This window comes from Anser brachyrhynchus (assembly GCF_964034855.1).
Source record: "Anser brachyrhynchus genome assembly, chromosome: 3".
NCBI classification, from domain to species: Eukaryota; Metazoa; Chordata; class Aves; order Anseriformes; family Anatidae; genus Anser; species Anser brachyrhynchus.
Window position 1 is genome coordinate 110,385,903 of NC_137696.1, and position 21,841 is coordinate 110,407,743.

The following is a 21,841-nucleotide window of genomic DNA, read 5'->3' on the forward strand; positions in this document are numbered from 1 at the left end:
GAGAACGAAAAACAAAGATACGAAATCTCTAAAAATCAGCGTGGTCTGACTGGGACTGCTGGAATGCTTTAGCTGTAGGACTAAAGTGTGGTTCCAGCATGGGCAAAGCTGAGGGCGGTAAACTGATTGGTAAAATGTTCTTTTCATTTTCTTATATTTTAGAGGTTTATTTTTTAAGCTGAATTCTAAAGTAATTGGGTATATGACTATTTTGAGATGATATATGATAAAGTATTACGTGTGAGAAGCGTTGAGAAAGATAGATAGGCTTTTCCCTTATTACATCTAAATTTAAAATCCCTTGGAAATTTTTTAGCTCTTTAGAGGTGCTCTTAGTGTAAATAGCACAGAAAGAACACAAAATGGAGCAAAAGTGTGTGTGTGCATGTCTGTTGTCTTTAGGGACTCTTGTGAAAAGTGTAACTCCAATTAGTGGAGCAGGTGCTTTACAGTATTGATGGATTCTCAGGCACGTTTTGCCTAAGAACATACAGCATCATTCCCCTCCACCCCCATTAGAAAATGAGCTCTGACAACTGAATTGCCCTCAAGAATTGTAAGTGCTGAAACTTGGGGTTAAGACGAGGGTGTCACAAAATGTTTAAATTTATATTAGCCAAAAAATGCAGATTTGGTTCAACCAACACCACTTATAAGTGACGCTTGAACTTAGCAAAGCTTTGGGTGGGGTTGTGGAGCCAGCTGGTTCCTTCTGACACTGCTGAAATGAAAAGTTTAAAACCAGCTTTTGTAAGAGGTCGCTGGCAGCTTTTGGGCAGCATGAGGACAGAATCTGTCGGGCAGACCATGGGACCCACGGTGAGAGAGACCTGGTTTCAGATTTCCAATCTGCCAAGCTTCGGGAGGATTTAAACAAAGACTTTGTTCCCCGAAGTGTGACTTTCATGGTACTCCAGGACGGGTCTATCTGTTCCTCCAGTTTGAGGTAAAATGTAAATATTTTTTTGGGCCAGAGGGAGCGAGCAAATGACTCTATAGTCTAGTAATTAGCACGCTTGCCCATAAAAATTGGGACAGACAGGTTCCAGTCCTTGTTCTGGTGAATATTTAAGACCGCTGCTCTGAATCAGACAGAGGGGAAATTTAAACTCTGCTTCTCCACGTCCCAGGGCAACACGTAGTAAACCGGAGGCTGCATAGGATTTATACAGCTAATAGCACCTGAATCCTCGTGTGAATGTAAAGTGTTGGGTTTTTTTAATTGAAGCAGCTGGATTTTATGCTACTTTAAACTCTCTGTTCTTAATAAAAGCAAATCTGGGCTTAACAGGTTATTTTTCCAGCCTAAATTGCTGAACCAAGCAATAGTGATGCAATTGAACTATCTACGCTGTGCGTCCTCCGTCATCTTTGGCTGGGTGTGTTTGGCGCTTCTTACTAGCAAGTCCAGTCTGCTGTTTTCATTACACACTTCAGCAGTGAAACTCCTCATTTCCCTTAAAATTGTTGCCACAACGGCTACAAAATAATTAAGCAGAAGGCTGCTATAGCACTAATTACTTTTTGTCAACACGGCCAATGTTATGCTCCAGTGCTTCCTATATTACTCGAGTGACGTGAGCTTAGCTTTCCTCTCGTGTTTTTAGGCGGGTATTCCATGTTTAGCACACAAAGGCAGCGGACAAGAACTGGATGGGTTACCGTTGCATGGCATAGTGGCAGCAAGAGGAGAGGGGACCGTAGGGAGATAGGTGCAAATAGGAAGAGAAAAAAAGAGCTTGGGGTTTCTGCACTGGATGGTCTTGGCAGTTTTAAAACTAGGTTGAGGTAGCCCAGTTCACACTTCGCTACATGTGCTGAATGCTGGTAAAAAGAGCACTGGTTCAACGTCATGCTGAAAGGCAAAAAACGCATTTCTTGTCTGGTGCGGGATGATCCTAATTCATAGGGCAAGAAGCTATGCATGTTTTTACTTCTTAATGCTTCTGTACCATCTCTGACATATCTTGGGCCAGTCCTTTAAGTTTCTTCTGGACAGAACTGACATTGTAGACAAGAATTGTGACTTAGGCAGTTGATAAGATGTTGGAATTTTCCTCTAAGTAGAATTTGATATATTTCCTTTCTTTCTTTTCAGATTGTGTGGTCATCTGGCTCACTATAAAGAAGTGGACTTTCCCCAGAGTTACCATTTTGTGCTAAGGCTATTCTCCTTTCTTCTGAGGATACAGCCCTCTTATATCCATGAAGAGGTGTGTGTGATAGAACACAAACTTTTTAATAAAAAACTCTCTAAAAAGCCAAAATACAACACAGGCTTAAGGAAGTAAAGAGACCTAAATATAATAGTATTAAAGCTGTGTGAATTGGTTTGATCCCGAACCGGGGTATCACATCTACACTACCGATGTTCCTGTTTCCTGCATAGAAACCTGTTAAGGTCGTAGTGCTGAGCTCTGCCACTGCACTGCGGCTGTAGTGTCACTTCATCGGTAATTTAAGTCAGTCACTGGTTTCCAACTGGGAGAGTTACCAAGGAAACTGTTTACCAAGATTTATTTCCTCACTTTGCAACAGAGCCAACAGGAAGCTATGAAATTGCCATTTTTTCCACATAATTTTACATGCTTCAAGTGTACTGGACAGCACGTTGGCATCTAATTGCATTGTAAGATTTTGCAATTAAAATGCTACTCTTTTTTTTTACCGACTTGTATGACAGCAAATATATTTCTAGGAAGTAATGTTTACTTTGTTTTGAAATAGCGTGTTAACAAATAAAAGGAGCGGGTGGTTGATGTTTTCACTGCAGTGAGTTGTTTAGTCTTTGTTCCTAAATGGTCTGTTCTGCAGCAATTCTGGCACTGCTTTCAACATTTCTTTGCATCCTGAGTATCTCCCAGTCTCTTGCTGTGCCTGAGCCTCTCATTCAAGCTAACGCCTTTTGGGTCCGTGTTCCACTCCAGGCTTCACAGCTTTTGCAGCTGCTTTTATGCCTGGAACTCCCCATCCTTTTTCTTGTACAGCAGTAGCTGCCAGGTCCTCCCGTCATTCTTCTTTTGCAATGCTACTCTTTTGAGCCGCACTTCATTTCTTCTGATCACTTTAAAATGCAGCAGCTTGCGCCTCAGCCATTCTACCCGTTTCTCATGCTCAATCTTATGTATGCACTGTGTTTTCCAACTATCCCAGACAATGTGTAAATGAAGTTGGGTGCTACGACTACATTAAAGACACCATAACATATACATATGTTGAACAGAGATATGCTGGGTAGATACACAGCTGAATAATGCTGCCTTCAGTTGAACGAAACAAAATTCCGTAACTCCATCTGTCAGCACAAAGTACCAAAGTTGCCAAATATACTTGATCAATCACAAAATCACCAGCTGATCCCAGGCGGTATCGTGGACAAGAAAAATGCTGTCTGCAGACTTTTTTAAAATTTTGTTTTATTTTAGTAATAGCTTCCTTCCTGAGCAAGGCTTGGGCTTCAGTGAGATGTAATCCGAGAAGGTAATCAGCTCAGTGAGTAGCCTAAGTGTGATGGAAGGGTTTCAAATTTGTTGCAGTTCAATCTGTGAAACTGTTGTCTAAGAACTGGGAGCAGGTGAATGAATGAATGATAGGAGAGGAGACGTGCTGCCCTACCCACCTGAAGCAAAGCGATAAAGCAGTATTTCAAGCACAGGTAGAGCAGACAGGAATGTGTGGAAGGGAGGGCGGGCAGGCTATTAAAAGTAAGTTGTAAGAGTTATTTGGAAATGCTGGCAAGCCACGAAAGCTTCACTGGCTCAGTAGAGTAGAGCATGGTGTCCTGATTAGAGGTGACAGAAAAGATGATACCATTTAGGTGAAAGTTTTTACTTTTTTAGACATTTTAGGCAGTTCTTGTAGAACGGATTTAGAGCCGTGGTCCCATAAAGTGACTGTGACGTGCAGATGAGAAAGTATGCTTTTAGCAACACGAAGCTAACCCGTGTTTGGTGGGGGAAAGAGTACAGGCTGAGTTGTTACCTGTAGTTTGTGTTAAATATTTCCTAAGTGATAGAGTTCAGAGCGTATTGCCATGTTGTGCTAGCTACCTCAAGACTTTGGACGTCTCTTGAACTGATAATTACACTAATGGAGTCAGAATGTACCAATTTGAATCAGATCTCATGTTTTTATTTTAAAATTAGCTGTTATTTATTATACTTAACCTCACCTGAGCGAATTACTGAAGTTTGTAAATATTTAGAAAAATTATTCTTTGTTCTTGTTCTGGGTCTATTTGCGTCAGTTAAAAATTGACGGAAATGTGAAAGCATTAACAGCGTGTATTAACAGCGTTTCCTCAAACTCCTGAAAGTATCCCATTCGTTATACTATAGTATTTGCTAAAGTTCTGAATTACCTATCTAAAAGACACTTTATATACATAAAGGCTTAATTTAATTCAGAAGTCTTCATTTGAAAGACTTGTGCACTTCTTAATTATAGGTACACCTTTCTTTTAAAACTACTGTAGTAGTAAAATCTCAGCTTCATAAATTAAAAATACCGTACTCATTGTTACATTGTTACAAATGTAACAAAGCTCCCTTGGATGTTAGAATAAATTAAAGTTGTACTTTAATAAACTGGAATAAAGCTTGCAATTAATCATCAACAGCCATGTGCCTTCTGGACACATAGGTGAAGAGGCAGATTTAAGAGAAAAGGGTGTGCCTCTGAAATACTTAATGGTAGTTCAATCCAGCTTAATCAATCGGCACTTACGCTTGAGTAGTGATGTTTAAGAAGCTGAGGAGCCACCACGAGAGTGCCTTATCTTCAGCGGAGTGTAGCCGAGCTCTCCGGGGACAACTGCTTGGAGTCCAGTTAATATGAGCCCGAGGCGGAGCTGTGCTGGTTGAGCAGACGGCTGAAGGGCAGGGTGTCTGCCGCAGCCCAGCAGTTCCCACCACCTCTTCTATCTGCTTTCACCTTGCAGCTCCTTCCGGTAACTGTTTGCTGAAAACGGCCAAGGAAAGCTCAGCTTTCTGATACGGGCCTTTTTGTACTTCTCCCGGGGGAAATTCAAGTCTCCAAGCAAGGTTAAAACGAAGTGCTTTTTTAGATTGAAATTTTAAATATGTATTGAGAAGATTTTGAATAGCTGAATAATTACTAACTTAGACAATAGCGTATCAGTTATTCTGAGACCTTGATGTGCCTTCTAAAGTGAATTTATTTTTTTCCCAGTTTGCGTATTATACTTTAACATGCTGTTTTTTCTATCAAGAGTACAAATGTAACCTTACTTTATGAATTTTCTTCAATAATGCAACCTTTCTATTGATTCCTTGGAGAAATATGATAGGCGTCTAATTTTCTTTGAAAGTTAGTCTCCAACAGAATTGGAATTTTACTGTCTTTTCACTGCCTTGGTGTGTTTGCATTCTCAATATCAACTTAGTCTGCCACGTACCTTTTTTCTTTTCAAATTTTTTATAATTTTCCAGGCATGAAGGAGAGGTGTTTGGCTTTCTCCTTAACCACTTGCATTGAGCGAGGGCTCTGAGCCTGATTTAACAAGAGAAATGAGAATCAGCAAGGTTACACGCCTGTAAGCAATGCTAGTTCAATATATTGTCAGTAGTGTGTTGTATGGGCCTCACTGTAATTACGTCTTTCCTAGGCTATTATTTGGATGTCCCCTGAAACAATGGTGTTAAGGAGATTTGGGAAAGCTTCGTGCAGCGTTGCAGGCAACGCAGTGAAAACTGGCTTCTCATAACTTCCTGGGAAGCTCAGAAGTGTCTTCTGAATGCTTAATGCTGGCTTTTCTCCCTTTGTGGATGACCAAGATTTGCTGATGGTCCTGAAAAGTCATTTTAGGGTGTTTATGGAAAGTTGTCAAGAGGATGTTTTTGCAGGGCCAGCTGGGAGCAAAAGGGCTGGGACCTACGAGCCTTCTGGGAAAGTCTTAAAAATGTAAAGTCCCTGGATAGCTGTCTGCCCCGTGGCTAATCCATCCCTTCCCTGTGTCAGGTTGAGTAAGTTTTATGCTGCTTCAGAGGCACAGAAGACTCAGGATAGCTTTGTTCAAGATTTTGATCCAAAACCAAATGGGTTTCCCAGTACATATGGTCATAAATTTCCTGGCTGAGCATGATAGCATGCAGGTTGGCCAAAGTAAAGTGCCTCGGTGCTTTGTCCACACTAAAAGCACAATGCTCGCTTTCCAGCATCTCCTCCGCGGTCATTGGTCTCATTGCTCCTTGCGTGTGAAGCTCCTTTGCTCCTGGCCAGATTACACGAGGGAGAGCACGAAGGGAATGCCAAGATGTGGGAACTGGCAGAGATGAAAGCTTTCCTCAGCGCTGCGTGCGCTGAACGAGAGACTGAGTAAGGACTGGCAGAACGCGGGATGACGAATGCTGGTGTCCTCACGTGAGGTTATAGCTGCCCTCGTACAACTGCTAGTGGCGGCGTTTTGAGAGCCAGAACGCTCCTCCCCGCTCGCCAGCATCTACAGCCTGCATCTGGCAGTAACCCAGGCGGCTTTAAAAGAAAATACAAGCCAACTCCTCTGACAGTCTCACGTGGCTGCTCTGTACTGGAGAAGCATTCTGTATCTGATCCAAGACCTCCTTGTTGTCCTAGCAGTGGCTTTGCTCATCCAAAACTATATCGCAGTGGCACAGCAGCCGAGGCTGGCGTGTGAGGCTGCCGAGGTGGTGAGCGAGTTCCCGGTGAAGAGGCAAGCTCCACGAAGCCTGCGCCCGGGCTGGTTCCTGTGCTTCTCAGCAGGACTCGGAGCACGGTCCCTGGAGGCAGCGCTGGTGACCGGCCCTCTCCCAGCCGCAGGCAACCCGCTCTGTTAGGCTGCGAGGGACGCTCATCAGCGCAGTGAGGTGTGCTACTTCGGCACAAGACCGTGACAAAACATTTTGTTGACTGAAGGGAGGCTCGTCTCTGAGCTCCGTGCCGTTTGTAGCTCCTGGCTGGGCAGCTGAGTGCTGGCTGTGCTGTGGAGCAAAGCGGATTAGGCAGAGAACAGTATGCAGGTAACGAGCTGCACGCGCTGTCCTCTTGCTACATCGCTCTCACCCCGTATAGTAGGGTGTATGTACAAAGGAGTTAAATCCAAAGGAAGTGCTTTATAGGGATGAGAGACGTTCAGTAAGACTGGCTAGCCAAAGGTTTTATTGTCGATATAAAATTCTAGACTTCAGGTTGACTTCTTTTTGTATGTAGGCTTCTGCAAATTTGGCTCATTTATGTGGTAGGCATGTCAGAGTGGACCTGCATCTCCTGGCCCTGAATGGTCTGCTTTCTGCGAACAGTTTCTATGTTATTTTTAAGGCTAAATACAGAATTAAAGGGAAAATGAGATTTTTAAGGAATGCTGGAAAGATTGCATATAGGGATATGACTGAAAAGCCAACACTTTCCTCTTCTGTATTTCATGCATTGAGCTTTCATTTATTTCTTTACTCCTTTTTCCCCATCGTTCTCCTACAAGGCATTTCCACCTTCCTTTTCCTTGTCCACTTGTTTGCCTCTTCCTTTCCTTTGCGCCTGCTTGACCTCACTTCCTGGTGAGTTCATGAACTTCTGCCTGGGCTTTTCTTTCTTTTCATCCCTTTGACTCCTTCGGGTTATTTCTGCGGGGGTCAGTGGTTAGCTGTGGGCTTACTTCTCCAGCTGTATCGTCGGTGACCATATGGCCTAATGCAGAAAAGAAGAGCTTGCCTGGTGGGCCGTGCAGTGAAGTATAGAAGATTTGGTGCTCCTTACAGCCAGATCTGCAGCTTGGCTCCAGCGTCTCAGGGGTTTGGATGAAGTAGAAAGCATCTTGTCTTGACTGCCTGCTGTGTTTTGCGAAATCAAAAATACTGTTACAAATTTGATGCAACTTGTTTGTTACACAGGTGTGAATGAATGGCCGGTGCACGAAGATGATAATTATCACGTACGAACTTATAGAGCCTTATTGGTTAGGTAAGTCTTAACAGTGGGTGATCCTCGTCCAGAATAACTCCCGATTTCTCTCAAGAGTGATGTCAAAAGACAATAGGGAAACGGATGAGCACGCTGAGACAGCGCTCAGCCGGATGGTTGCAAATGGTGTGTGGGTTCTGTGGGGTTCTTTATGTGTTTTGAGTGGGAATTCACTTAACAGGAAATGAATGCATGAGGAAGGGAAGGAGAGCGCTGAAGGCAGGACTGAGGAAGAGGAAAAGGTAAAGGGGAGGGCATAAGAGGTGGAGGAGAGCAGTGACACGGAGGTGAAAGGGCTGCGTGAGGGAAGCAGTTGGAGCGAACGCCAGTCAGCACAAGGCAAGGGAAGTCCTGCCAGAGTGCTGCCACATCAGGTTGGGATGGCTTCGTGCCCAAACCAAAGCCCTCCTCAATCCCTTTGTGCTTCTTGCCTGATTTTATCCAGTGATGATGCAATCGGGTTAGTGACATCACAGAAATACACCTACCAGTGGTGTTACAGAGTCTAGATTGTGACCGGCAGATTAGTCAGTGGTGTCACAATCCGGTGTTTGTATCATTGTCTCCTGAATGTGGAAGTGATTGCCATGTCGATAACTAAATTTTCATCCGTGAATCAGGCTGTTAAGAAAAGCAGACTCTTTTGCAGAGGCACCAGCTTTGATTTGTTTGGAATAAAGCCTCGGCAAACTTTAGTAAAGTGGAAATGCCAAGCACGGCATATTACTAAGATTTCAGCAATTGGGGTGCAATGTAAGCAGGTGACTGAACTTCAAGGCACACTGCATCTGGGTCACTGAGAGCTACAGGGTAGGACCGTATTTTGGTGTTAATGAAAAGTGTGCACGTGTGCCAAAAAGCGGTGATCGCGCGTGCACATCCCCGAGCTCTAAGAACAGAGAGCGTTATGGGCAAATAACAGCTGAGAAAGTTAGCAGCCCTTTCCAATACTTCTAATTCTGAGCTGGTTGTGTAATTTATGTTGGAAACAAAGCAAGTTTTACTTGTTTGGAAAAATGTGATTTCCTGACATCTTAATTGATGATAGCACTTTTTCATAAGTGCAAGCAGGTAAGAAATTACATCTTCTGCGTAATCTAGAACTAGATTTTAAAACGGTTTAAAAATACAGAATAGCTTTTATTGCATGTCATGAAGAACAATTCAAGTCAGTTCATTTCACTTTGTAGAGCGAGATCCTACCCAGATAGCAATATTTATCTTTTGCCATCCTATTGCCAATGTTTGCAGATCCAAACAAAGCATTTTGTTTCTAGAACGCTAGTTGTAATCCAGTCGGAGGATATTAAGCAACTTCCAGAATTAGACCCTTAGTGAAAGTTTGTTCCCTTTAGTTTCATATTTCCCTCGGTTGGCTGCTTGAATTGTCCTTCTGTAATTTTGCATTGGAGTATGTCCTGTACAAATAGGGAAGAGATTTTGACCTAGAAGAGAGACCTCTTATTAGTATACACGCTTTTAAATTACAGTAGTTATCTGAAGCATCTTGACATGTGATAGATAGCGTGGCTGCTGCATGGGGTTTGATTCAGCTTGTTACTTCAACAGGCAGCCTCCCACCCTTATTTCTCAAGGAGAAACTCAAGATTTGCCGATTTATGTCGGTGTGCCCCCGCTGGACGTACCCATGTACCCGTAGGGTCGCCCCGCTGTCAGCCCGAGGCTTCAGCAGCGTTAACTCCGTCCTCAGCCGCCCCTTCCCTCCACCCCTGCGCCCAGCTCGAGGGCTGCTGCGTCCTTGGGGTCCGCCGTACCGGGGCAGTGGCGAATTGTTCCGTCTTTAAGGACTTTTCCTGAAAAAGGGGTTTTAGTGCGGAAAGTCGCGGGGGGAGCGGGGCGGGAGGGAGGAGGGAAACCTGGCCCCGAGGGGGGCGGTGGGGTCGAGCCGCCGGGGGGCAGCGCGGGGGAAAGGCGCTTTTTACCTCAGGAACGGCCTTTTTATTTATTTATTTACCTCAGGAACGGCCGTTAAAACCTCAAGAACGGCTTATTTATTTATCTATTTTCCTCAGGAACGAACTTTTTTTACCTCAGGAACGGCTTTTTATTTATTTATTTATTTATTTTTACCTCAGGAACGGCCCTTTTTACCTCAAGAACGGCTTTTTATTTACTTATCTAGCTCAGGAACGGTTTTTTATTTATTTATTTTCCTCGGGAACGGACTTTTTTTTTTTTTTACCTCAGGAACAGCTTTTTATTTATTTATTTTCCTCGGGAACGGCCTTTTTATTTATTTATTTATTTATTTACCTCGGGAACAGACTTTATCTCAAGAACGGCTTTTTATTTATTTATTTACCTCGGGAACGGACTTTTTACCTCAGGAACGGCTTTTTGTTTATTTATTTTCCTCGGGAAGGGACTTTTTACTTCAGGAACGGCCTTTTTTTAACTCAAGAACAGCTTTTTATTTATTTATTTTCCTCGGGAACGGCATTTTTTACCTCAGGAACGGCTTTTTATTTATTTATTTTCCTCAGGAACGGACTTTTTACCTCAGGAACGGCATTTTTTTACCTCAGGAACGGCTTTTTATTTATTTATTTTCCCCGGGAACTGACTTTTTACTTCAGGAAGCGCCTTTTTTTTTTTACCTCAGGAATCTCAGGAACAGACTTTTTTTTTTTTTTTTTTAACCTCGGGAACTTTTTTTTTTCTTTTTAAACCTCACGAGCAGCCCTGTCAGGGTGAAGACGGGCCACCCCGCGTCTTTGCGCCCATCCCTCCCCCTCCTCTCAGCGCGGCCGCCGCCGCCGCCGCCCGTCCCCTCCGCACCATCTCCGCGGTCCCGCCCCCTCCCTCCCCGCCGCCCAATGGGGAGCCGCCGGCTCCTCCCCGCCGCCCTCGGCGGCCAATGGGAGGCCCCGCGCGGCGCCCGTCCACCTGCGGCCGGCGGCGCCACCTGAGCGGGCGAGAAAAGCCGACAAAACCCGTCGGTGCGGCGGGCTGCGCGCTGCTCCCTCCGCTCGCCCCCGCGCCCTCCCGTCCCGTCCCGTCCCGCTCCGACCCGTCCCGACCCGTCCCGACCCGCCGGGCCAGTTCTGCCGCCCGCTGCCTCCTCCAGACATGACCCAGGACTACGACAAGTGAGTGCTGGAAGTCCCTGTGGGGCGGGGGGGGAGGGGGGAGAAGCCCCTCAGGGGGCGCCCCCCCCCCCCCTCCATCTTAGGGCAGCGACCTGAGGCGGGGCGGCGCGAAATGGCGGAAGGGAGCCCCCGGGTGTGTGGGGTGTGTGTGTGTGTGAGGGGATGAGGGGATGAGGGGGGGGGGGACACCCCTGCGGCCGTCCCGCCCAGCCTGCCCAAGCCGCCGCCCCCCTCCTCCTTAAATGCCGGGCGGCGGCCGGCGGGGCCGCGCTGCCGGGAGCGGGCTCCGCCGCGTGTGGTGTGTGCGCCCCCCCCCTCCCCCCCTTCCTCCCTCACACACCCTCCCCAATGCCCGGCTGGGGGCTGTGAGCGGGCCCCATGGACTTCTACGAGGCGCACCCCGCCGGGAAGGTGGATTTCGGCAGGTAACGGCGCGGCCCCGCGCTTCATCCCCTCGGTTTCCTTAGGGTCGGGGGGGGGGGGATTTCGGGGATTTTCGACCCCCCCCCTTCGCTGCCAGGGAGCGAGCAGAAGCTTTTTGAGCTTTGCTTCCCCCTCCTTAACCCCCTCTCGTTTTCCTGCAGGGGCTGGCTGACTGCCGGCTCCGCAGGTAATTCCCCCCGCACGGTGCCGGTGGGGCAGCGTGTGCTGCTCCTCGCTGAGGAAACGGCAGAGAAACGGGCAGCTTTTGGTTTTTGCTGGGTTTCTTCGCGGCCGTCCCAGCTGCCGGTGCTCCTGCTTCTCCCCCTTCCTTCTCCTCCCGTGGGCGTGCAGGAGGGGAGCAGCTCGGTGGGCTGGCAGTCCCGCGGCTCCTGGCATAGCAAGGATGGGTAAAAGGGATCGCGCAGCGCTCGTGACGCTTCCCTTTTTCTCGCAAGTAACTTGCCTTGAGGACTTGCCCGCTTACTGTGGATATTCCAGGCTCCTTTCATCGCATTGTATAAGAATAGGAGGAACTTGTACCATTCAGCTTTGTCTTTTGCTGTGCAGTCTTTGGTAGAAGGTGGATCAGAGAATCATCTAGGTTGGAAGAGACCTCCAGGATGTCCCGGATACGATAGCAATCTGTAATTTGGCATACATATTTCAGTCCACACATAAATCCCTACAAAGACCTAGAAAAGGGTTTGGTGAAGAGCTCTTCTTTTTTGTTGTTTGCTTTTTTTCCCCAACTATACAATGCTGTTTTATAGGTACAAAGTGCTCTTATAAATCCTGGAAACTCACACTTAAACTGCCTTAAACTCAGCCAAGCTGTCCCATTGAAGCTGCGGGACTGCTTGTGTAGGGACTGCTTGTGTAACCGATCAAGGATCGAACGCATCATTTACAAAGTGCTTTGCAATCTTTTTGGTAGAAGGTGGTGATAAATGCAGGATAGTGCTAAGCTGATTATAGTGATTAGAGCGTTTCACAACTTTGTATTTCACAACTTTTTGTATTTGTAGTGTATTTCAATCTCTGAATGCGTCTGGGTAAATAACAGATGAAAAGAATCCTTATCTTCCGGGGAAGGGGTATGATGGTGGTGAGGATGTGTTTTGGTGTTTGTTTGTTTGCCTTTTTTAAAAAAAAAAAAAACTGTTATCAATCTATTAAAGATTATTGGATTAAAAATCTTGGATTATTTGAGGAAATCCAAATGTCCCCTGTCCCACCCAATCTAGCAAACTAATGTTGTCCTTGCACTGCAAGGAGAACTGTTTGAGCTCATCTAAAAAGTCAGATTTTTAAAATGTTACCTTGATCTGACTTTAAAGATGAAGCATATGTTTCACCAACATGACCCGCTTTCGGTTATAGGCTGAAGGTCCAAGTCTTGGACATTTTCTCCTTTGCAGCAACAGCAACATGTTCAGAGTAGATGCAGTTTCTCAACGTACTACATCATCAAGGAAATAACCAAGGTTTTCTCTCTTTCCCAGTTATAACTTGTCATTGACTCAAGCTAGGCTCACGTCTCTTCAGCAGTAACCAGACAGCAAATCTTTTGGCTTCCGTTGTCAGAAAAACTCACTGCTGTGTTGGCTTTTGAGGACTCTCTGGCCAGTTTTCCACGTGTAGCCTGTAACTAATCATCATCTTCTAGGTGGTGTTTTAATGTGGACTCGGAGAGCGCAGGCACCTTCTGAAAGCTCTGGGAGAAAGATGTTTTGTTAGTTCACACTTTCTAGTTCCACATGGAAACTCGAGCAGGTTACGGCTCGCTACCATTACGTAGGATGTGCTAGAGGTTTTGTAGGTGGTAGGCCAGTAAGCACGTATAACTCCTGGGCTGGATTCAGAGCGTTAGCAGGTCTGTTGTGCTCTTAAACAGCTCTGTGATTGTATATGGGCTGGTGTAATCCAGCTGAGTTTGTTCACGTTAATCCCGATTTACACTGAGCACGGGTGAGATCAGAATTAGGTTTCTGGGCTTTTTGTGTTGACTAATCCTTGCAATGCACTGAATCAGAATTTGAACCCTGTGAAACTGGGGCAGCTAACTTTAAAGAACTTCAGGAATGTTTTTCATGACTTCTAACAGGCATTTTTTCTTTTTTGTCTTTTTCATTTTTTTTATGATTCAAGTAAAAGACCCGTGCTGGTTCTTCAGAATGACTCTCTCTACTCCCAGAGACGTCCGTACACCAGCGAAGATGAAGCCTGGAAATCCTTTCTTGAAAATCCCCTTACGGCAGCCACCAAAGCTATGATGAGCATCAACGGCGATGAAGACAGCGCGGCTGCCCTCGGACTGCTGTACGATTACTACAAGGTAGATTGTCACGGGGGCGCTTTGACAGCCACTGGAGCTTTTATTCCGCCGGTGGAAAAGGCGTCATTTGCTTGATGACAAAGAGTCATCGCATGGATTTTGCTGAAGCCGTGAATATATCATGAGGACTTTAAACTATATGGCTTTAAATTTAAGAAAAAAAAAATCTCTTGAAAGATGGTTTATTTTTAGTTCAGCAAAATAAGATCTGGATCTTGCTGTAATGGTCAAAAGCTTCAGTAGCGCTTTGACTCTAGGTTCTGCAGGAGGCAGAGTATTAAGTAGTCACGATGAATGAAACTTTGGAGCGTGTCCATGTCTGAATGTAAATATGCATTTCCTTTTGCTCGTGTGATTCCTGTTCTGGTGGGGCCGCTGGCTTTTGTGCTGCCGGGAAGCTACAAAGACAGAATTTGTGGTTGTGGGTGGGGGAGCGTCAGCCAGGAGGAGTTGGTGCCTGCATCCCTCTAACCTTCAGCGAGCTGTTAACGTGTTAATCCTTTGGCAGCTGTGGTTGTCTCCCCTTAGCATTTGAGGTCTTCTCGAGACATTTACCTTCCTAGGTACCCACGGGTGAGTTGAACCCGAGCAGATAACCTTCTGATCTGCACGGAGTACGTTTCATTGAGCTTTCCATTCTAAATATGGGAAGCCCAAGCCCGGGTGGCTTTCTTCACCCCGACGTTCAAGTCAGCGGAGGCCAGCAGACACTTGCGGGCAGGGAGGTGTCATGCCGCTGTTGGGGCGGCCTGGCTCCCCAGGCGGAGCTGCCTGTTTCTCCTTTGCTGAGCAGGCAGGGAGGCCAGAGGGCCGGCCTGGCTCTGGGGCCTGGCGTTTTGGTTAATGCCTTTCAACAGCAGTGAGTGCAATTGCTAGCCTCAGTGTGCTCCTCAAACCCTAGCAGAGGTTGCATTGGGCGTACAAAATCTTTGCCTGTCTATTTTTTTTTTATTTGAACACGTCTTGTGTATCAAAATATTCTTGTAACGCTTTATATGGAGCTTAGCGCTCCACACATCCAACAAAATGCCACAAATTCACTGATGTGAGTGTTATTCGGCTAGTTTTATGAGAGCATTGCCTTTCTGCTTTGTGCCCACACTTGCTGTGCTCTTGGGTAGGGGAAGAGAAAAAAACACTTTCACCAGAACAATTTTAATCCACAGAATCAGTTTTGATTTCTAAATGCATAGATTACAAAGAGAATGGCGATGTCGATCCTTCATGCTTGGCAAAGCAGAAGGGATTTGCTGTACATTAACGTCTAATTTGGGGCTTCCTCATGTTTGGGTATCAGTAGGTGTGTAGAAAATTCGGTGGAAAAACAGGTATTCAGCACACTTGTGTGAGGCAGAACGGTTAGGGCTGAAAGATTTATTGGAGGCTGTGATGAAGTAATGTCAGAGGGACAGCGTCTAGGCATTCGCAATACGCCCCCTCTCCCTTTGCAATATTAAAAGCAGCGATGAGATCACCTTTGAATATTTTATATTTAAAAAAAAAAAAAGAAACACTTGAAGACTCTTCTGTTTGACTAATGGGCTACCCTGATCCTTCAGCTGTTGCTAGCAGGGCCTTACAGAAGTTAAATTTTCAGCCACAATGTGGGTTCTGCAGCCGTGGTGGGCTTTGGGCCACGGGCAGTTTGGAAGCGCCTTGTTCTTTGGTGGGTAGGTGTGGTCAGGCTCTCAGTGGTCTCCAAACAGAGGTTTTCAGAGTTCTGCTGGTGGCTGTGGAAAATCCATTTCTGGGGTTATCGGAGTTCCCGTGTTACGTGGAACAGGCAGGATTTAGGCTTTAGTCAGGGGCTATTAAGAGAAATATACTTTTCATGCAGCTACGTCGCCAGCATCAGAGCTAATTAGCAGCAAAGCGGTGATTCTTCACGTTGCACCTGAGCTGGCAAACACGAGCAGTATCCGAGTGCGCGCGTGGAGCAAAGGGAAGTGCTGGGAGTCGACTCCTCCTCGCGCAGGAAAACGTTTGCTCTAATCCTTCAGGTGGCACGCTGGGTCCAAGTGCCAGGAGCACCGTTTGAGCCTGTTGCCCCCCAGTCCCCTGGTCTCTGAGGAGAAAGTAAAGCCTTGAGCGGCCTCGGAGCACGTCGAGGCTCTCCCTCAGGTCCAGCTGAGGCGCTCCAGCCTGCGAGGGCTGCGTTTCCCCACCAGCTTTAACGTGGTCTGACACTGGCAGGAGCGCAGGGCTTGCACGGGTGGCCGGGTTGGTGGCAGCAGGACGTGGGACGTGCCTGGCGCCCCAGAGCTGCGCGGATGTTAGCAGCAGTCAGGCTGTAATGCTAATAATGACTGGTATCGGAGAGCGATGCTCTCTTAATTTGACCAAAGAGGGGGAAGAGCTGTAATGGCTGTGTTTGAAGGACCAATTTTTTGCGTGTGTGTACGGGAGGAGGAATGCAATTACAGCGTGTGTTGTGTTTCCCAGGTGCCAAGGGAGAGGAGATCTTCAACAGCTAAACCAGAGGTGGAACATCCTGACCAAGATCATAGCAAAAGGTATTAGTTTTTGTGTCTGCTTGTCTTCCTTTGCTCTTAGACCACCAAAGCTGCTGAAAGAGAACCTTCTGCCCCAGGAGCAGGACAGGGGCTGGACTGTGATATGGAGAGCTGAGGCCCAAACCGCTGCTTATTTACATCCATTCTGCTTTCTGTCTGCTTGTGTCGTACAGTCAGCTTGGCAAAAGCTGCTTTCTTTAACGTTAAGTGAAGGCTTCCCTTCCCAAGGCTTGCAGAGGTCTTTTTTTTTTTTTTTCTTTTTTGCATGCAGTTATCTCAGTTCTTCATTGCTGATTTTGGTCTCAGGCACTAGCATCATTGCTCCCTCATGCATGGGCTGAGGGGGAGGGACTTCAGAGTGCTTGTGATTTAGGTTTTCTTACTGTTTGTGGCCTTCTTTTGTATCCTCTAGAACTTCTTTATTTCTTCTTCCTCTTCCTGCCCTCCCTCTCTTGTGCCCCCTGCCCAAAGCAGACGAAGATACCGATTAAATAAATATTATGAGCGTGAGGTTCATTCAAGACAGGCTTCCACTCCCACCGTCCTCTTCCTTTGGACTGATTAGAAGATTAAAATGTCTTGAGGACCTGAGGTGAGGTTTTGTGGTTTGCTCAAACGACTTCTGGTTGAGAAGAGCAGCCCGGCTCCCAGCCACGTGTTCCCACTGCTCCCCTGGTACCAGCTGCGGTCTTCCGCCGACCCATAACCTAGCAGGACAAAAAGTGATTAGTTTGCTGCCAGTGGAACAAGCTGAACTGGCTCACCGAGGGGACGGGGGAGAGTCCGAATTGGTGCAGAGCAGAGGGCAGGACCACGTCGTTGGGAGGGAGAAAGGGAGGGAGGGAGGGAGGGCTGGCTCTGAGGTCAGCTCGGCCGCAGGTGTCACTGTCATCCTGGCAGAAATGCGTGTGGTGGGGTGGAGAGTGTGAAGCTATGCAAACCACCGTGGGGAGTCTCAGCGGGGCTTCTCTTGGGGGACATGCACGAACGAGGGCTGTAATTTCCCTGGGAGCTCTTCTTGGGTGGCAAACGTGTAGGGCAGAGGAACGGCGACCTTGTTCTTGATCCCCCTCCGACCACCAGGCAGCAGTTTTATGCAGCCTAGCGTGAGCCTGCATGTGGTGAGAGGGGCATCACAGTGCTTGGTTTCGGATCGCTGTTTTCCAGGCAGTGAGAATCGGGGCTGTGAACCCTCACCCTTTGCTCCAGGGTAATTCATCTCCAAGGTGGAGTTATTAGCAGTGGGTGAGTGGGTTTTTTTTGTTTTTTTTTTTTTTTTTCTCAGCTTTTCAGGTTAGGGTAGAGCTGTTCTTCACAGACAGTAAGTAGAGTTGGTATCAGCTGTCCCAAAGGCTGAAAAGCAGTTCTAGTTCTTGTTTAATGAGAAAACTAAAAGTTCTGTTTATTTACTTTTTTTTTCTTGCCTTTTAAAGGAACAGCATCCCGAACGTGACGGAACAATCGCTTATTTCTGCCGGGGAAAACAGAGTCCAGGTCCTGAAGAATGTGCCTTTCAATATCGTCCTTCCGCACACGCCCCAGATGGGCATGGACAAGAGGGGCCACCTCACCACCCCTGACACGACCGTCACCGTCTCCATCGCGACGATGCCCACCCACTCCATCAAAACGGAGACCCAGCCCCACGGCTTCGCGGTGGGCATCCCTCCGAGCGTCTACCACCCCGAGCCCCCCGAGCGGGTGGTGGTGTTTGACAGGAACCTCAATCCCGACCAGTTCAACTCCAACACCCAGCCGCAGAACTCCCAGAGGCGGACGCCGGACTCGACCTTCTCCGAGACCTTCAAGGAAGGCGTGCAAGAGGTACAAAAAAAGGCACTCTGTGCGTGTGTCTTAATGGTATCGGCTGAAAACAGCAGTAACCGCGACTTTATTTGTTTGAAAGCCACGCATCAAGGAACTGTGTAGCTCCTCCTTTTCTTTGAGGATTTGAGGAAGCTTTAAAATGTTGCCATAAGTTGACTCAGAAGGCTTGTGAGATGTTGTGCTTAGTTGACACCCAAAAGTTTTGGATTAAAAACCTGCTCCGGTGTCCTGTGTGTACAGACCAAAAATCAGCTCTTATCTGATGATCAGTTTGCCTGCCAGAAGTTCTGGGGCAACACATATCTGTTTAATCTTGACTTTTCTTGGTGCTGCTGTGTTAATTGTTGCGGTGTTGTTTTTTGTGTCTACACCAGGTTTTCTTTCCTGCTGAATTGAATCTCCGGATGACCAACATGAATTCAGAAGATTATGTTTTTGACAGTATTTCTGGGTAATGCTTTAACACCCCCCCTTGGCCTTTACTCTCTTCTTCTCTTAGATTTGGGTTTTATGTGAGTAGGCAGTGCAGCTCGCTCCCTTCTGCACTGAGTCTCTGTCAGGCTCCTGGGGGCTGCGGATGTCAAAAGCACCAACAGTAGCTGCTAATTGGAATGGAATAGTTGAAAACTATTCAATTCCTACGTACGTCTTCAAGGAAAGCGACCTATAGGGTTGGAAATACCACCCTGCTTCAGTTGCTGTCCTTGTAACAACTCCCTGTCCCATAAGAAGGTGCGGTGGCTGTCAGCAGTCGTCTCTCAGAGCTGGCTTCTGGCCTCTTGTCCCTCTGCTGGAAAGCCACAGCAGAAATGGGAAGCACGAAACTCGTATGAACTCCGAGGGAGGGGAGTAAGGTAGTTGTGTTAGCTGCAGTTCACCAAGAGGGAAGAGGAGACCGTGGCCACTGAATAGCTTATTAGCTTGTGAATTTAATTTAATTGCTAATAGCTAATGGATAGTTTTCTGTTCCGTGAGAGCAGCTTGCTGCTCCGAGATGGAATAGATTGCTTCCAGACTGGCCTGCCGCTGTGACTCGGAATTTAGCTTGCCAAGAACTTCTCTGAAATCTTCGTTCACGAAGGAAATAGTTTAAAAAGGGGCTCATCCTGTTTTCCAACTTCCTCGCCTGTTGATGGCTTAGTGAGTCAACTAACGACTTTGGAATTTCTCCAAATTAAATGTAAAACATTTAATCAGCTTTCCAGGAAAATGCCTTAGCAATCACTGTCCTCTTTGCTTCGCAGGAATAACTTTGAATACACCCTGGAAGCCTCCAAGTCTCTCCGGCAGAAGCCGGGGGACAGCACGATGACGTACCTGAACAAAGGCCAATTCTACCCGATCACGCTGAAAGAAGTGAGCAGCAGCGAAGGAATCCATCACCCCATCAGCAAAGTCCGAGTAAGTGGCAGCTCTTGTGGTTTCTTGGGAAAGAGGGCGTGCGTGTCGGGAGCCTTACGCTCTCCCGAAGCTAATCCCAACCGGAGCATCAGCACGCCGGGCAGCTCACCCGCTCTGTTACGTCAGCGCTCGTTCCTCTGCCGTCTGCCTCCTTCCAGACCAACCCATCCTGGCTCGGCCCGCGAAGAAGCGGTGTCAGCACTTGTGTGGAGGTGATGCAACGCCTGCAACGAGATTCGTGAACTCCAGTTAGGAGGGCAGCTCTGCTCAGCGCTTTGTGACCCAGAAAGCGCGGCTGTCTGCCTTCCTGCCGGGCAGTACGTGGGCCAGCTGTGCTGCTGCTTTGCGAAGCGCAACGCGGAAAACCTGACACCGAGGAGGACTTCCAAGACAAATGTACTCTGCGGCCTTTTCTTTCACGTGTTTGCGTTTTTATTTTCTTTAATCTTCTGCCCTCCCCCTCTCCTTTCAGAGTGTCATCATGGTGGTGTTTGCTGAAGACAAAACAAGAGAAGATCAGCTCAGGCACTGGAAATACTGGCACTCGAGACAGCACACAGCCAAACAAAGATGCATTGACATAGGTAAAGGAACACTCTTCTTGCTGATGTCAAACTCCAGCCTAATTCCTTGGCACGGTTTGGCTTTCTGCTAAAGCTTTGTTATTTTAACCAACCTTTGGATTACGCTTTCAACTCTCAGTAGCTTTGCTGAAAGACCGGAGAGAGCTGCTGATAGTTTTGAGCTAATGTTGCGGTTTTTAGGACCCCTTAGAGGGGCTGGATTTGGGAGGGGTTTATTTTATTCACGAGCAGACTGAGTTTAGAGTCCTGCATTGGGAGATGCAATGCCCGTCTCCAAACCGCAGTTGCTTTGGCATATCTTGGTGGCTGTAGCTAAATTGCAGCCCACAATCTCTGCGGCTGTCTTAAATACCATGTTTCTTCAAAGGCCAAGATCCTTGCAGAAATACCTCGACGCTAGTGATCCTCCTTCCCCCAGCTTTGCTCACAACTGGCTTTTGGTGCACGGCAAAAAAAGAAAACACTGCAAATTTCCACTCGCCTCTAGACAAGGCAGTGGCTGGCTGGCGTCCAGCCTTCTCTGGCTGAAGGCTGGGTTGTACTCCTCGTCTTCCTTCTGCGAATAAAAGCAGGGATTAATCACTTGGCACTTAAAGCAGACGCGCATGCAAATCTTTGTTATTGAAGGACTTTTATTGAGAGCTTATTCCTCTGCCGTCCGGAGCAGAGTTTCCCGTACGCAGCAGGTTATGGCACGGGGCATGCAGTATCTGTGGTGTCTGCTTTTCCCCTAGGAGTTTCTAGTTGGGGTTCTCTGTGAGTCCCCTATTTTGCTCCTCCCTCCTGTTTTTTGATGTGTGTGTGTGCGTTTGGTATGAGAACTATTTCCAGACTTTTTAATGATCCATTTTTAAATACAGTTCAGCTTCCTTTGCCCCCAAGGGGTTGCTGAGGAGTTGCAGTTTCTAGCTGCTCTGTGTGATTAAGAGCTCCGGACGGTATCGCCTCTCCCTCTCCCTCACGCCTCTCCTTTCTAACAGCTGACTACAAGGAGAGCTTCAACACCATCAGCAACATCGAGGAGATCGCGTACAACGCCATTTCCTTCACCTGGGACATCAACGAGGAGGCGAAGGTGTGTGACCACGCTCAGGTTTCCTGTCCTTTCGGGAGAGATTCGCCGGGCGGGGGGAAGGGAAGGGCGTGTGGCCTACCCGGTGATTAGCATGTAACAAGTTTGTTTACACTCCAACGTGAGGCAAAACCTCCTGGCTGTTTCTTAAGAGGGTTCGCATGTGCAACTGCGGGGAGCTTTGCGACTGCTTTTAGGTTCTTGGCAGAATCGCCTCCCTGAGAGGGGCGAGCACCGGCAGAAGGAAGCGCCGAGGGTTTCCAGGGCAGATGAGGTGGTGCTGGAGGTGGCGCTGAGCGCAGCAGGGCTTGGCAGTTAGCACAGCCCCTTGGCAGGGGCCCGGGGGGCAATTTCTGAGGAGTTAAGGCTGGGACGGGGGGCTCGTCTTCAGCAGAAGAGGGAGTAGCTGCTGTTGTTTCAGCAACGCATGCCTGGGTAGCTCAACCACGGGTGCCAACGCACGGTGACCTATTTCGAGTTCCAGCAGCCTCCCAGTGAACCCCGTTTTGATCTTTGGGCACCGCAGTAGGTGCATAGGTACGGGCAGCTCTCCTGGCCGCTGCTTAGCTGTACCTGTGTGAAGCCACTCCAGCTCCCAAAAAGGACCTGCGCGCCTTCCAGCTGCCGGGGCGGCAGCTCAG

General features: G+C 47.4%; 2 protein-coding genes across 6 annotated transcripts in view; both read left to right on the forward strand.

Annotated features, from left to right (window-relative positions):
* The window catches only part of TAF1B (TATA-box binding protein associated factor, RNA polymerase I subunit B), a 55,548-nt gene extending 47,613 nt beyond the window's left edge, over nt 1–7,935 (forward strand). For 2 of the 3 annotated variants that reach the window (XM_080585479.1, XM_080585481.1), the window contains exon 15: nt 2,099–2,769. In XM_080585479.1, coding sequence (XP_080441605.1) covers nt 2,099–2,291 — 193 coding nt within the window. In that variant the 3' untranslated portion in view covers nt 2,292–2,769. Of the gene's footprint in view, nt 1–2,098; nt 2,770–7,865 lie in introns of those variants that run through there. The other variant, XM_080585480.1, reaches the window with a different exon arrangement.
* Nucleotides 7,936–9,884: 1,949 nt separating this feature from the next.
* GRHL1 (grainyhead like transcription factor 1) overlaps nt 9,885–21,841 on the forward strand; it is a 38,501-nt gene continuing 26,544 nt past the window's right edge. Inside the window, exons 1-8 of one of the 3 annotated variants that reach the window (XM_080585477.1) lie at nt 9,885–11,045; nt 13,617–13,803; nt 16,246–16,316; nt 17,750–18,140; nt 18,518–18,594; nt 19,388–19,544; nt 20,017–20,128; nt 21,109–21,203. In XM_080585477.1, the coding sequence (XP_080441603.1) occupies nt 11,026–11,045; nt 13,617–13,803; nt 16,246–16,316; nt 17,750–18,140; nt 18,518–18,594; nt 19,388–19,544; nt 20,017–20,128; nt 21,109–21,203 (1,110 nt within the window). In that variant the 5' untranslated portion in view covers nt 9,885–11,025. Of the gene's footprint in view, nt 11,046–11,260; nt 11,471–13,616; nt 13,804–16,245; nt 16,317–17,749; nt 18,141–18,517; nt 18,595–19,387; nt 19,545–20,016; nt 20,129–21,108; nt 21,204–21,841 lie in introns of those variants that run through there. The other 2 variants (XM_080585478.1, XM_080585476.1) reach the window with 2 other exon arrangements.